This window comes from Lissotriton vulgaris, chromosome 6, assembly GCF_964263255.1.
Source record: "Lissotriton vulgaris chromosome 6, aLisVul1.2, whole genome shotgun sequence".
NCBI classification, from domain to species: Eukaryota; Metazoa; Chordata; class Amphibia; order Caudata; family Salamandridae; genus Lissotriton; species Lissotriton vulgaris.
Genome location: NC_141694.1, coordinates 369489885 through 369503063, shown reverse-complemented (window position 1 = coordinate 369503063; position 13179 = coordinate 369489885). Strand labels below are relative to the sequence as shown.

The following is a 13179-nucleotide window of genomic DNA, read 5'->3' as shown; positions in this document are numbered from 1 at the left end:
CCTTTGTTAAATTCCTAAGTTATACTGGAATTTATGTCATGTCTTACCATGTACACTTAGCACCATGCTAACTGATGAGTAGCCTATTGTATTCCGAGCCACACATTCATAGCGACCTTGATCAGCGGGTCCAACATCACGAATGACCAGAAACCCATCTGGACTTATATGAAATTTTCCACTCTCTGTTACCTGTATTCCATCCTGCAACCAATCACAGTGCAAACATTTATTCATACAAAAAAATGCAGCAAAGAAAGCAAGAAGAGAAACACATAATATTTCAGCAACTGCTGTTTAAAGGTGCTACATTTTAATCAGCCTTAAACTCTTGGCAAAGCTTAGAGTAGTATAATTAAAATGAGACAAAACATCATAACTACTACCACCAATCACATTGCAAAAAGAGCACAGAAAATAGAAATGTATGATACTTTTAATAGACATATCCAAGAGAAGAATACATTGTACACTAGTTTGTTTTTAATAATTTAACAACTGCTGAATCTAAATTTTTGCTATTAATTTGTTAGTTACCCTACTGTCCTTTATCCTCCTAAATTTCATAGTATTAGAATACAGACTGCTAGAAATAAAAGGTAAATCCACTGTCAATCTATATGTTTGTTTTGTAAATCTCAGATCCAACCTACAATTTCTGTCTGCTTCTGAATTCTAACCGGCACCCTTCAATTCAATATCGATTGCGGTCACCAAATCTTTATTTTGTAATACACAGTACAAAACTTGGAAATAGCCTATTATGTAGACTTTATTATGATGTATATAAACCAGATGTTCTTTTTCCACCACTTAGATTTATTGAATTAAATTCCCCTTTGTATACCTTTTTTCAGACCTACAAGTTAATTCAGCCTTGATTCAGAATTTCCCTGTGTTCATGAAACTGCGAAATAGCTATCAGTGTAGGGTCTACAGAACCAGGAAGTGCCATTGGCTTTAGTGTAACATTATGGATTAGTTTTGATATGCTCAATGATGAACAGCATGTGTTGCGCTATACCTGTATGTTACATATATTCAGTGCCTTATTTGTAAAAGAATAAGTGCTGGGGCCTAAGGTTCTGCTTGAAGACTATGGTCGGAGCTACAAACGGTCAGGGGTGCCGAATATTAAGACCGTGTAGTCTGCATTTTACCTAATACCTCTTTCAACCACCACCAGAAACTCCCTTACTCTTTAAGGCTATTTTCCATCCTTGCCTTCTTACTTTGTCACAGTTTTTCCATCTTTTTCTTCCTCCTGCTTTCCCTCTTTGGTGTTTTCCTCTCTCTTGCACTTGGTCAAAGTCTGATAAGGAAAAATAAGTGACATCTAAAGAAAATGAGTGACGGTGGGTCCCACTGGAACAAATTATGAACTGCGTGTAAGTGGAGAGGTGTCCCTTTCTGTTGTTCGTAGTTCTTTGCTTGGTTACGAGTTGAATGCTTTAGTGTCGCAGCACTGCAGCCCATTTTTTTCATTAGTAAAAGGGATGTTTAAAGTTGTGTTTTCTCCATGTTGTGGTGTAAGGAGCAAGGTATTCTGTTTCCTGCATTATTGCAATCAGTGACTAATGCCAGCATGTAGGGACATTGTGAAATCGCCCTCTATTGTCAACAGGTGGAGCATGAAAGATGAGGGGGGAATCAGATACTGCCAACTACGCTGATGCATGTTAGTATCATCTCATTGTGCAGTACGTAACTGTAAAAAGCAGGCTTGTTTGTACACCAGTGACTAGGAGCCAAGTTATCAAACTGTTTTTTCTAAAGTTCCCATTTAGACCCTGTTGGGATCTAGAATGTATGGTAAGTGGTCTCGTGGGGGTTCCCTGTGTGGAACCCTGGTAGTGGCCCGGAGCTGTGAGACGATGGATGCAATAAAGTGGAGGCAACAGTACATTGGTGTGACTCGCTTTCCTTCAGGGGTGTCGTGCTGTCTGTCGTCTCTGGCGTTCCCCTGTAGACTTCACGTTGAACATTGCAGAGCGATACAGGATTTGTGACTACCCAACTACATCATTGAGGGTTAAGGTGAAGTCCATATGAGAGGCGGAGTATGGGCACAAGCGTCACAGTTTTCAGTTGCCTAGCAACCAACATACAAATTACGACTGTGTTTGGAAGCGTCAGTGTGCATGTCACGGTGACAAAGCTTAGAGTGTCTAAAAGCAATCTGTGCAACATCAACACCATTTTGTCTCTGTCGTGACGTGTGGGCTGTGACGCTGAGGGAGTTCAGCTATGCCCGAACTTTTGAATGGTAATTTTTTATGAATGTGCTTGACATGCCCACCGCTATCTCTATTCCTAATTCGTTTGGGTGCAATTGAAACTACAAGCATTCGGTGATGCGCACACACCTGATGATTAGTAATTTAAAGGCAACGTACATTCGGGTAGGTGCACTTTTGGGTGACCTACTATTGTGGTGTACGGAATTCATGTAAACTATCTAACTTATATGTGCACATTTCGGTGGTGCACAGCCTTACGTTTGGAAATTCTCATAAATGCTCTTATTTATTTGTCATTGATGTTGTCCTGTATATGCATACAAACTTTTTTCTCTTTTTCTTTACCTCTTTCAACTGTTTCAAGATTAGCACAAAGTAAAGCGAGCAAAGTAGCATTTTGAATTTGATACTTACAATTGCCTGTGTTGGTCTTTTTGGTTAGTATGGGTGTGAGGCAGCAACTAAATCATGTACGGTCACCTAATGGATCGTGTATTAGCATCATCAACTTTCCTCCAATCAGCTGACATGCCTCCATTAAAATGGCAGCAATGGAAGGACACATTCAATGCTTATTAGAAGCCATTGATGGCAACACATTAACTTTTCAAAAAATAAAAAAAAGCACTTTTGATTTACATTTAGGGTTCTGAAGGAAAGAGCATTTTAAAAGTATTTTCGCACCTGCATGAGTGGTGGACATGATGGCGATTATATGTTAATTGATGACTATGCATCTTGCATAAAAACTTTAGACAAAAGATTCAATTATAAAAAGAACATAGTGTTAGAATGCCATGAATTTTTTCAACGTGCTCCAATTCCAGGTGAATCCATCAGCGATTTTGTCGCTTGCACTAGCTAGAAGTATCGAACACTCTCAGTTTTGCATGAAGGAAATGAGTGGAACTGCAGAGTCTGGGTAAATCAAGCAGCTCAGTGTGAAGCGCAATGTAAAACCTTTTTTTTAAACTTTATTTATCGTTTTATCGTGAAGTATTTTGATACATATGAACATACACAGTCATTACTAAAAAAAATAAAGGAATTGTTACACGTTATGCTTGCCTAGTTAGGAGAAACATGTCAAGAATTACAATTAAATTCCACCTATCATATAGTATGCAATAGTCATTACCCCCAGAAGTGCACACTAGTCATCCCCCAGTACCCGCTGCAAAAGCTATACAAAGTATAATGATAATAGATGTTCTTAAGGAGTTGAGCGCTATTTCCTGGTATTTGATGTTGGTTCCATCTAACCCACCCAGTGGGAACAATGCCCTATTTTACCAGAGAAGGGGAGTCTAGTTGTAAAGATGTAAGGTAGTCTCTGAAAGGGCTCCATATGACCCTAGGTCGCGAGGTAGAGGGAATAGTGACAGCATAAACTTCACTTCTAGTGGTGCAAGAAGCTAAGCTGCTCATCCAGCCCTTAATTGTGGGTGCAGTCCTGCTACCCCAATGGATGGCAAATTCTCTCTTGGCCAATAATAAACAAATGGCCGCAAAAGTACGAGTTTTTTTGGAAAAATTTAGTACATATCCCAGGAGGGCAATCTCGGGCAGGGGATCTATTGATAAGTCAATCATGTTGCCTAGTGTTTTATGTACTTCTGTCCAATAAGTGTGTTTTCGAGGGCAGGTGCATGCAATGTGAGCAAAGTCCGCGTGTGGTGCACCGCATTTGCGGCAGTTGTGTCGTTTGGAGGGGTCTATTCTGTAGATTCTGGCCTGAGAGACGTATGCTCTACGGAGAAATTTGAAATGAATCAACTTGTGTTGACTATTGAGGGAGACATTTCTCGTGACAGCACAGCAAGCTGCCCACTGTTCGGCTGTTATCAGGCTACCTAAATCTCCCTCCCATTCTCCGCGAATCTTGTCATCATTTAGCGGGACAAGCGCTGCACAGTATTTATATAGCTTGGAGATAAGGTGGATACCCCGTTTGCTCTCAATAACCATCTTTAGTGGAGTATATGATTGGGGTTCAAGGGGAAGGTCTGGAAAGGTGGAGCGCAGAGCGAACCCGCAATAGCACAAACTTGTCCATGAATGTGGCGTCAGGGAATCTAAACTCATAATCCTAGTCAAAAGCATATGTCAAACTTTTGAAGGGGACTAGTACTAGCTTGGTACGCTATCCAGCAACAGGATTATCCAGAACCAAGTCTGAGAAAGTGAAACTCTCATGTTTCCGTTGTGGCAGCAAATCGCATCTAGGAAGACTACGTTTTGATTTGCTTTAAATCAAACGTTATTAAGTGTGGTAAAAAGGGGGACTTTGCATGGATGAACAAAGCCACCACAGTGCAGAAGGTCACTGCACAAACCATCAAACCCAGTGCTGAAGACCTTGAGGACCCTGACAAATAAAAATTGTGTTGCTAATGTTGTCTTATTCATCTATACAGGCAAATGGTGTGGTAGAGATAACATCCATGGTATTGTCACGTAAGAGAAAATCTCCAGCTTGTGTAATAAATATGCATAGCAAGAAGATACCAATTCAGATTTCCCGTTTACCCTTATTAATGCCAAAGATTTTGATGGGATAGGGGCATTCAGTTGCACCAATCAAACATAAGAATTTTTGCTTATGGGGGTAAGAGGATGGAGGTCCTTGGAAAATTCAAGGCTAATTTGGAATTTGGTGGGGAATTTGAAAGTGGAACTATGTATATTATGACAAGGAAGGGATAAAAGTCGTAATCAACAAGGTGTGTGAGGTACCGTTAAGTCTGCACAACAAAAGTAGTCCAGAATTAGAAAGATTATGTAAATGTAAATGTAAATGTAAATGTGCTGGACTTGTAAAGCGCACAGCTGCCCGTAAGCGTCCCGGCGCTTGCTTAGGGAACCCGTCCTGGTATTCCCCTGTGAGAAACCACGGCAGGGTGGCCACAAGGTGAAAGCCAGGCATCCCGCTGCGAGGGGCCGTAGTGGAGATTAAGCAAGCTATTGCCCAGAGTCGCAGAGTGTGACCCCGTGAGTTGAGTAGGCACCAGAGCGAGAATTGTCAAGTCCGTGGAATTTTGAGCCCGAGACCCGCCGAGGCGGGGAATCGAACCCTGGTCCACGGTCGATCTCAGCTTCCGGGTCTGCCGCCTCTAACCACTGAGCCACGCTTCATGTGCGATGGGTGTGATTAAGCCCATTGAAGGGTCAGAGTGACTGGCCCCTACAGTTTTGGCACGTAAGTCTTTGAAGTCCTTGAGGGTGTGTGCGTATTTGAGGGATCACAACTCCAACACCTGGGCGGATCGCCAGCCCCTACCTAACATCAATGAGATGCTGGCGACCTTGGATGATGGCAAATTTCACCTCCCCAGAAATTTCATCAGCTTATCACCAAGTAAAATTAAACAAAGACTCTAGGTACCTCATATCTTTTGTAACACCCGAAAGTGCTTATCGTGCTCATCTTTACATACGAACGCCATTTGGATTGGCATCAGCTTCTACGGTGTTCCAGCGTTTGATGTGAAACCTATTCAAGAACACTGTGGGAGGTCATGTTTTTCCAGGACGACATTCTTGTTTATGGGAAAATGAAATCTGAGCAGGACAACAAGGTTAGGCAGGTGTTAGAGATTGTAATGTCAGGTGGACTGACTGAGGAAAGACAAATGCAAGTTCTTTCAAGAAGGGGTGGATTACTTTGGTTATCACATTTCGGGCAACGGGGTCGAACCCAAAATGAAGATTTTGGAAGCCATCTAAAGTGCACCCGAACCCATAAATAAGGACCAACTCCGCTCCTTCCTGGAGTTAATGGAGTATTATGCTAAATTTGTGAACAATTTCTCTGACAAAACAGCGTGTTGAATAAGCTTCTCAAGAAGAATGCCAGGTATATGTGGAACGAAGAGTGTAGAAATGATGCTGAACTCATAAAAAAGGCATGTCCTCCCACATTATTTAACATCAATGACTTCTGCATCATTTGTACTGATGCAAGAACTTTGGGTCTTGGCCTCATTCTCATGCAAAAGAGATGTGATCGCCATGAAGAAACAATAGCTTTTGCTTCCAGAACATTAGGTGGGGCAGAAAACATTCCACTGTTGAAAAGTAAGCTCTGGCATTGTGGTGGAGTGTGCCCACAAAAGGGGGTGGGAGAGCTACGCCACGTATAGCAAAATGGCAGTACAGACAACAGGAATTTCACTATAGGTTGGAATATGTGGCTGGGGTGAGAAATTATGTAGCTGTTTGTCAAGGTTGCCTCTGAAAGAGTGTTGATAACAAAGTGGTAATGGATGATCTGACAATAGTGTGTGAGGTCTGTTCCTTAGTGAATACCATCAAAGGGGCACTTTGAGAGCAGGAATGGATGGGGGCTGTATCGGATGATAAAGAGATTGAGGCGGTGGCACATTTTGTGGCTGTAGGTTGGCGCAACAGCAAGGATATACCCTCGGAATTTATTCCTTACAGGAGATTTGGGGATGAGCTGTTCATGGTTGGTGGTACTTTGCATAGAGGTGGTCTATTTGTAGTCTCAGTATGCATTCGAAGGAAGATTTTGGATTTGGCTCACAAAGGGCATCTAGAAAATTGAGCCATGAAATGCAGGGTTAGGGAGGATTCCTGGTGGCCTGGTTTGAATAGGGCAATCAAATATTATGTTTGGGACTACTGCATTTGTCTCTTAAGCAATAAGTCGCAAGTTACATATCCTTCTCCTATTGACCCCATTACTGTGAAAAACTCCCCTTGGTGCAAACTAACGTTGATGAAGCTGGACCTTTTGGTGTCACTGGGAGCTCACCAACATATGTGTTGGTCTTAGTGGACGATATGACCAAATTATTTCCCTGTGAGGGATTCCCTGAGGAACTGGTGACCAACACTGGTGTACAATTGGTGTACAGAGAGATGGAGAAATGTTTCAAGGAAAATGGTATGAAACACATCCTCACTTCTCTTTACCACCCTCACAGTTATGGTTTAGTGGAACGGATGAACCAGGTAATTAAGGACCAGTCGCAATTGGCCTTAGTGAATGGATTGCAATGGAGGGTGGTGATTGCGGATATGTTATGGGCAGTGAGAACTACTCCACACATCAGTACCGGTATGTCTCCATTTAAGCTACTCAGGGGGAGGATTGAAAGTTCCAAGCTGAACAAGGAGTGGATGTCCAGGAAATAGTCAACATGGGGAAGATGGGAAGAGTTGCTGATGTGAGAGCACTGGTACAAGAAAAGATTAGAACTGAAAGTTTTAGAGTTTGTCCTGTTAGTTTCGGTGATTGGGTATGGATTAAGAGGCCAGGTTTTGTCTACAAACGGGCATCACGGTTTTCTGCACCTATTCGAGTGAAGGGGGTGAAGGATCATGTGATGGTGATGGAAAATGTGGAATAAGTGTGCGATCTCTGTGGGGCCTGAATCTAAAGCGGGTCATGTGAATGATAAGATGGGTGTGCATCCTGATTGCATTCATATTCCTAAAAGAAGGGTTCCTTCCAGGGTGAGAACTGCTCCTGCTAAATTCCAGGATTATGTTATGCATTTGCTTTTGTTGCATATTCCTCAATTTGTGTCCTTGAGTTAGTAATGTGAAATGACTATATATTTTTTGTTATCGTGGTTTTTCTTTTCTTTGTTACATTTTCTGTTGTCAATTGTGAAGGAACGGGGAGTGTTGGGATCTAGAATGGATGGAGAATGGTCTTGTTGTGGTACCCTGTGTGGAACCTTGTTAATGATTGGGGTGGCAGTTGCTGCTGGTAGCTGTGAGACGACAGATGCAATAAACTGGAGGTAACAGAACCTTGGTGTGACTCGCTTCTTTTCAAAACCTTTTCCAATTTTACATACAACGTACACAAATGCAGATATGGCGCCAGTCTACAAACACTTTTTAAGGTGTGAGCAAGTATTTTCGCTGTACTGGAAATTACTTTATCAGGCCCTAATCCATCACTCAGTCAACATAGAAAATATGAAGTTGACTTTTTGCATTCATTTGGTAGGGATAGTAAAGGTATGACAAACTCATTTTAGAAGTTGTATAGTGAGTCCTGCCATACAAATACGTGGCATAGGTTACAGTCTTTCTCTGCACTCAAGTTGTTATCATGACAACTGGAGGTCTGGGGCTGCTTTTAGCTGCTCAAAGATTCACCAACACATGTATGTGAATAGAGGACTGTATTAATAGAAGGTGGGATGGACATTTAATGCCTTGCAAGACTGAATGGGGTGACCTCTCCTCCAACTGAATATCACTTAATAGGACAGAAAGGAAATTCTGGATAATACACACTCAGGTGTTGCCAAGTTACATGCGATTGAAACTACTCTTTGGGGTACCTCCACTGTGCCCTGAGCTGCTGAAAAATGTTAAAACAATCACTGCATCTGGAATTACCTTTAAAGCACGAACCATTCTTTTAGTTATTTCAGATATATCACACAGAAAATGAGTTGCCAGCATGGGCTTTGTGCATCATGGGAGTCATCTCTACAGTAAGGAAAAGAGATTAAACACATCTCAGTGATTATTGCTTAGTTGAAGCTGGGTAGGCAGAGGTTCCCTTTCTGGGTCAATCAGTTTGTCCAAATTGCTTGTTTCCTAACTATGCATCTAGACAGCGAATAGATTTCGGTGTGAAATGCTTTATAATTTGGGTTGCATAGGAAAGTAAATACTATACAGATATGCAAACTAAGATAAATTCTCAAAGAGATGTGCTTTTTAAATGGGATGAACCATTTGAGGTTCTTTCTACTGTCTCCATGTGGATACAGGAGATTGTTCAAATTAGCTTGACTTGAGTACATTATTTTAGGCTGTGAGACAATTGGTGTGTGGTAAGCATCTACAAAGAAATCACATGGACAACATAATTCCACAATCACAGGAATAACTACACAGCGAAGAATTAGGTTTAAGAAATGGATGGGGGTATGTGGTCTTCTGCTGTAATGCTGGAGATTTTGGGTAGTAATCACAGCACCAAATACTAATGCTTTGCAATAAATAAGGATGCAAGTAAGCAGGCAGTGGTGGCAGTCTAACAGAGAATATGTATAAACAAAACGAATCCACTCTTATGAAAGAAGGGTTTCCCTACTATAGTTGGGAGCACCCAGTGTTGGTAAAATACCCCTCACACACCAAAAGGACCCTTGGTGTCATGATTCATCATTGGGGTCTTCGCACCCCTCTACAGGATGAGGCGTGCTGAGACCTACGATTACGCGGGAACACTTTATCAATGACTATGTGAGGTGTGTGTGAGGGTTTATGTTTTATGTGCGTGAGTGGTGAGGTTATCGAACAGTGATGTTTAAAAAGTGCCTGGCTCGTGGGGTAGACGCAAAAAAGAATTTTAATGGGCCCCCGGGCTGGCGCTGTTAAAATGGTGAAAGAGACAGAGGTGTAGGATGTAGGACTATGTGCATCACCTCCTGTGTGTGTGTGTGAACATGTTTTGGAGTATGGAACTCCTTCAGGACGGGGTACACAAATCCCCACCTTACTCACATTTCTCCACTTTATAAATTTGTTTAATTTACAAAAGTGAGATATGGTGCAGGTTATGCAATGTACCTACAAATTTTTGATATCTATGTCGCTATACAGCTGACTTTCATGAGTTAATTTCAGTGCCTCATGAGCCTCAGGAAACGTAGGGGTCCTGGGTGTAGGAAAATGCCTTTATTTGTCATGGTCACCCCCACTTTTTGCCATTGGTACTGTTTTTTAGAGGCGGATGGGCACTGGTTCACTGCTATGCAGGCCCCAGTGCCAGTGCTTTTCCCTAAAAAAGGTAAAATTGACTTATTGTTGCACAAATGGCACACACTTTGGCACCCATGTAAGTCCATAGTAAGTGGTACACATGGAACCTACGGCATGGGTAATACTAAGAGCTGCAGGATGTATTATGCCATCCTAAGCGACCCCCATACAAACTGCATGCAGCCTGCCATTGCAGACTGCGTGTCATGGTGCAAACCATGAGTGAAAACCCTACATGGCACACTCACTGTATGCCATACCGAAGTCACTTCATGTAATATATGTTAGTCACCCCTACAGCAGGTCTTGTAGCCCTAAGGCGGGGTGCATTATATTACATGTGAGGGCATATCTGCTCATGCTAATCAAATTTATCATAAGTATATTTACTTAGCACTGATCATTGCGAGTTTCCCGGCTACATGATAAGTTTGCCAAAACCTATGTTGTTTGGTATCAAACACATTGCCTTAATACATCTGTAATGTTGCCAGTACAAGATTTATTATGACATGCACCCAAAGGGCACATGAGAGGTGCCCCCTGAAAAACCCACTACTATCTAGTATGGTTACTGTTTGGTATTGTCCTGCCTGCCACCACAGAGATGTGTCTGACCCCAAGCAGGTAACAGCCCATGTCCTCTAAAGCCAGGAACATTGCCTGCTCCAGAGGAAGGTGTTCAAATCTCCTCCAACAGGATGGCTAGTGATTTAACATATCAAAGCCAGAGGATTCAAAGCACCTGCTGCCTTTGATATGTGACTTTGCTTTCCACAGACCTGGGAGATGCCACCCCCTATCCTGAGGCCCATTTGGGACCAGGACAGGTGGGAAATTAGATAAGCTAGTAGGCGTGCTGCACCACCAGGCTAGTCACACCCCTAAGGTGGGCAACCTGGTGTGCTACATAAAAGGAGGGTTCCATTATTTCGTTTTGGTGGAATTAGGAACTCTGGTCCAGGGTAATGCCAAGTCCTTACAGGAATTGGTCATGTAGGGGGTGTAGTGACCCCAAGGCTACTAAACTTCCCTCCCCTTAACACTCCCTAAATTCAGTATTTAGTTGCCCGCCTGATAACAGGAATACAGAGTCACCTGAATAAAGAAGGACAAAGAAGAACAGAGCAATACATGAACTGTGGAATAGCTGTGAACTTGGCACCAAACCCTGCCTGCCTGGTCCTGTCGACAATTGTAAAGACCCGACTAGTCTGCAGCTGTGCATCCTCCAAAAACCACCATCTCCCTTGAAGAGGAGGAGCCACGTCCCTGCAGCCTGAAGGCACCGACCACAACCAGGAGGAGATCCCTGTGCTCCAGGAGATCAGATTCATGCACCCACCAGGTTTGAAGACAACAGGAACCCAGGAGCTACCCCGCACTAATACCCAGGTTACCAGATCCCTTTCAGCAACCATCCTTTTCAGTGTCCAACCAGCCCAGACACCAACACCGCAAAGACTGACCAGCCGACATACAGAGTCACCTGAATAAAGAAGGACAAAGAAGAACAGAGCAATACATGAACTGTGGAATAGCTGTGAACTTGGCACCAAACCCTAACCCTGCCTGCCTGGTCCTGTCGACAATTGCAAAGACCCGACTAGTCTGCAGCTGTGCATCCTCCAAAAACCACCATCTCCCTTGAAGAGGAGGAGCCACGTCCCCGCAGCCTGAAGGCACCGACCACAACCAGGAGGAGATCCCTGTGCTCCAGGAGATCATATTCATGCACCCACCAGGTTTGAAGACAACAGGAACCCAGGAGCTACCCCGCACTAATACCCAGGTTACCAGATCCCTTTCAGCAACCATCCTTTTCAGTGTCCAACCAGCCCAGACACCAACACCGCAAAGAATGACCAGCCGACATGGGACATCAGCACTAGAAAGGCCATCACAGAGTGGCCCTGCTGGCCTGTTTTGTCCCCATTTTCAGGTGGTCTACCCAGAAAGTGAGAGACTCCATTGGAAGCGACCCACCGGACAAAAAACACCTGCACCTGAGCTTCACATCCTGAGTTCAAGCCTACAGATGGTGCTCACTTGCCCCTAAGACTCTAAAGTACGAAACCCCTCTTTGGATTCTGTCAGATTTGGCCAAATGGATGTCATTCGGGGGAAGTAAGGGTCACAGCTACGACCTCCTTGCTACTCCTGGCACTTTCCTTGTGACCCCCTGGCCCCAGAGTGAGCAAAACATTTGTAGCATTGAGCAAACTAGAAGTCACAGCTGAGACCCCCGACTACCCCCAAAGGACAGCCATGTTTGTCCACAAGTCCCCTCTTGCAGCACTTTTCTGTTACAGGTTTTCTCCATAGACTTCAACAGTACCTTCTCTTGCATCCAGCACCTCTGCACCCAGACCCAGCAGGGCAGGTAAATCGATACTGCTGGAAGTTCTAAGGCCCTTGGCTCCTACGTACCTTAAGTCCAGAAGAACAACCCCATAACTCAATTGCAAGTACCCCTATGCAGTGTATGTTTTTCCCATGGGATAACACTATCATGCAAATCTGACAGCTGCATTTTCTGTGCGTCTCAAAAACGCGACTCAAAAAGAACTTATCTAATCTCATAGCTCTTGATGTCTAAATTAATATACAAATGTACGTTATTTTTCTAAATTGGTGTCGGATTTCATTATTGAGTGTGTGTCTCATTTATTGATTAAGTGTGTACAACAAATGCCTACACTGCACTCTGAAAAGCCTAAAGCTGCTGAACCACACTACGACAAATAGAGCACCTTGCTATTGTTAAAGAAAGCCCCTGTACACTAATGAGGGATACCCGGACTCCCTGCACAGTGCACCTCATTTTGGTACCCTAGATAGAAAGCCAGCTTCCAACTCTGGGGATCAAGGAATAGGGGTGTACATAATTAAAAAGTTTCAGAAGGGTTCTGAAAGAGGTTCCAGTCCCACTCTTCTTCGCAGAACTATATAACACAGCAACATGAATTCGCCTAGAACCAGTACGCAATATAGAACATCCTTTGGCTCAGGTTGTAGAAAAGATAAAATTGTTCTGAGTGAATACATTCTATGGTATCACTGTGACGAATAAGGGAGAAAATATGCAGGAAAGTTAACAACCCTAAAGAATATCTCCTTTAAAATAAAATATGCAATCCTACCTTTAGCAGCGCCACTGCAGTTATCAATTAAGCAC

The 13179-nt window shown here is 43.1% G+C and overlaps 1 protein-coding gene across 2 annotated transcripts in view; it reads right to left on the bottom strand.

The window, feature by feature from the left end:
- The window catches only part of PXDN (peroxidasin), a 582246-nt gene that overhangs the window by 154428 nt on the left and 414639 nt on the right, over positions 1 to 13179 (bottom strand). For both annotated transcript variants that reach the window (XM_086926391.1, XM_086926392.1), the window contains one exon: positions 48 to 204. In XM_086926391.1, coding sequence (XP_086782517.1) covers positions 48 to 204 — 157 coding nt within the window. The remainder of the gene's footprint in view (positions 1 to 47; positions 205 to 13179) is intronic.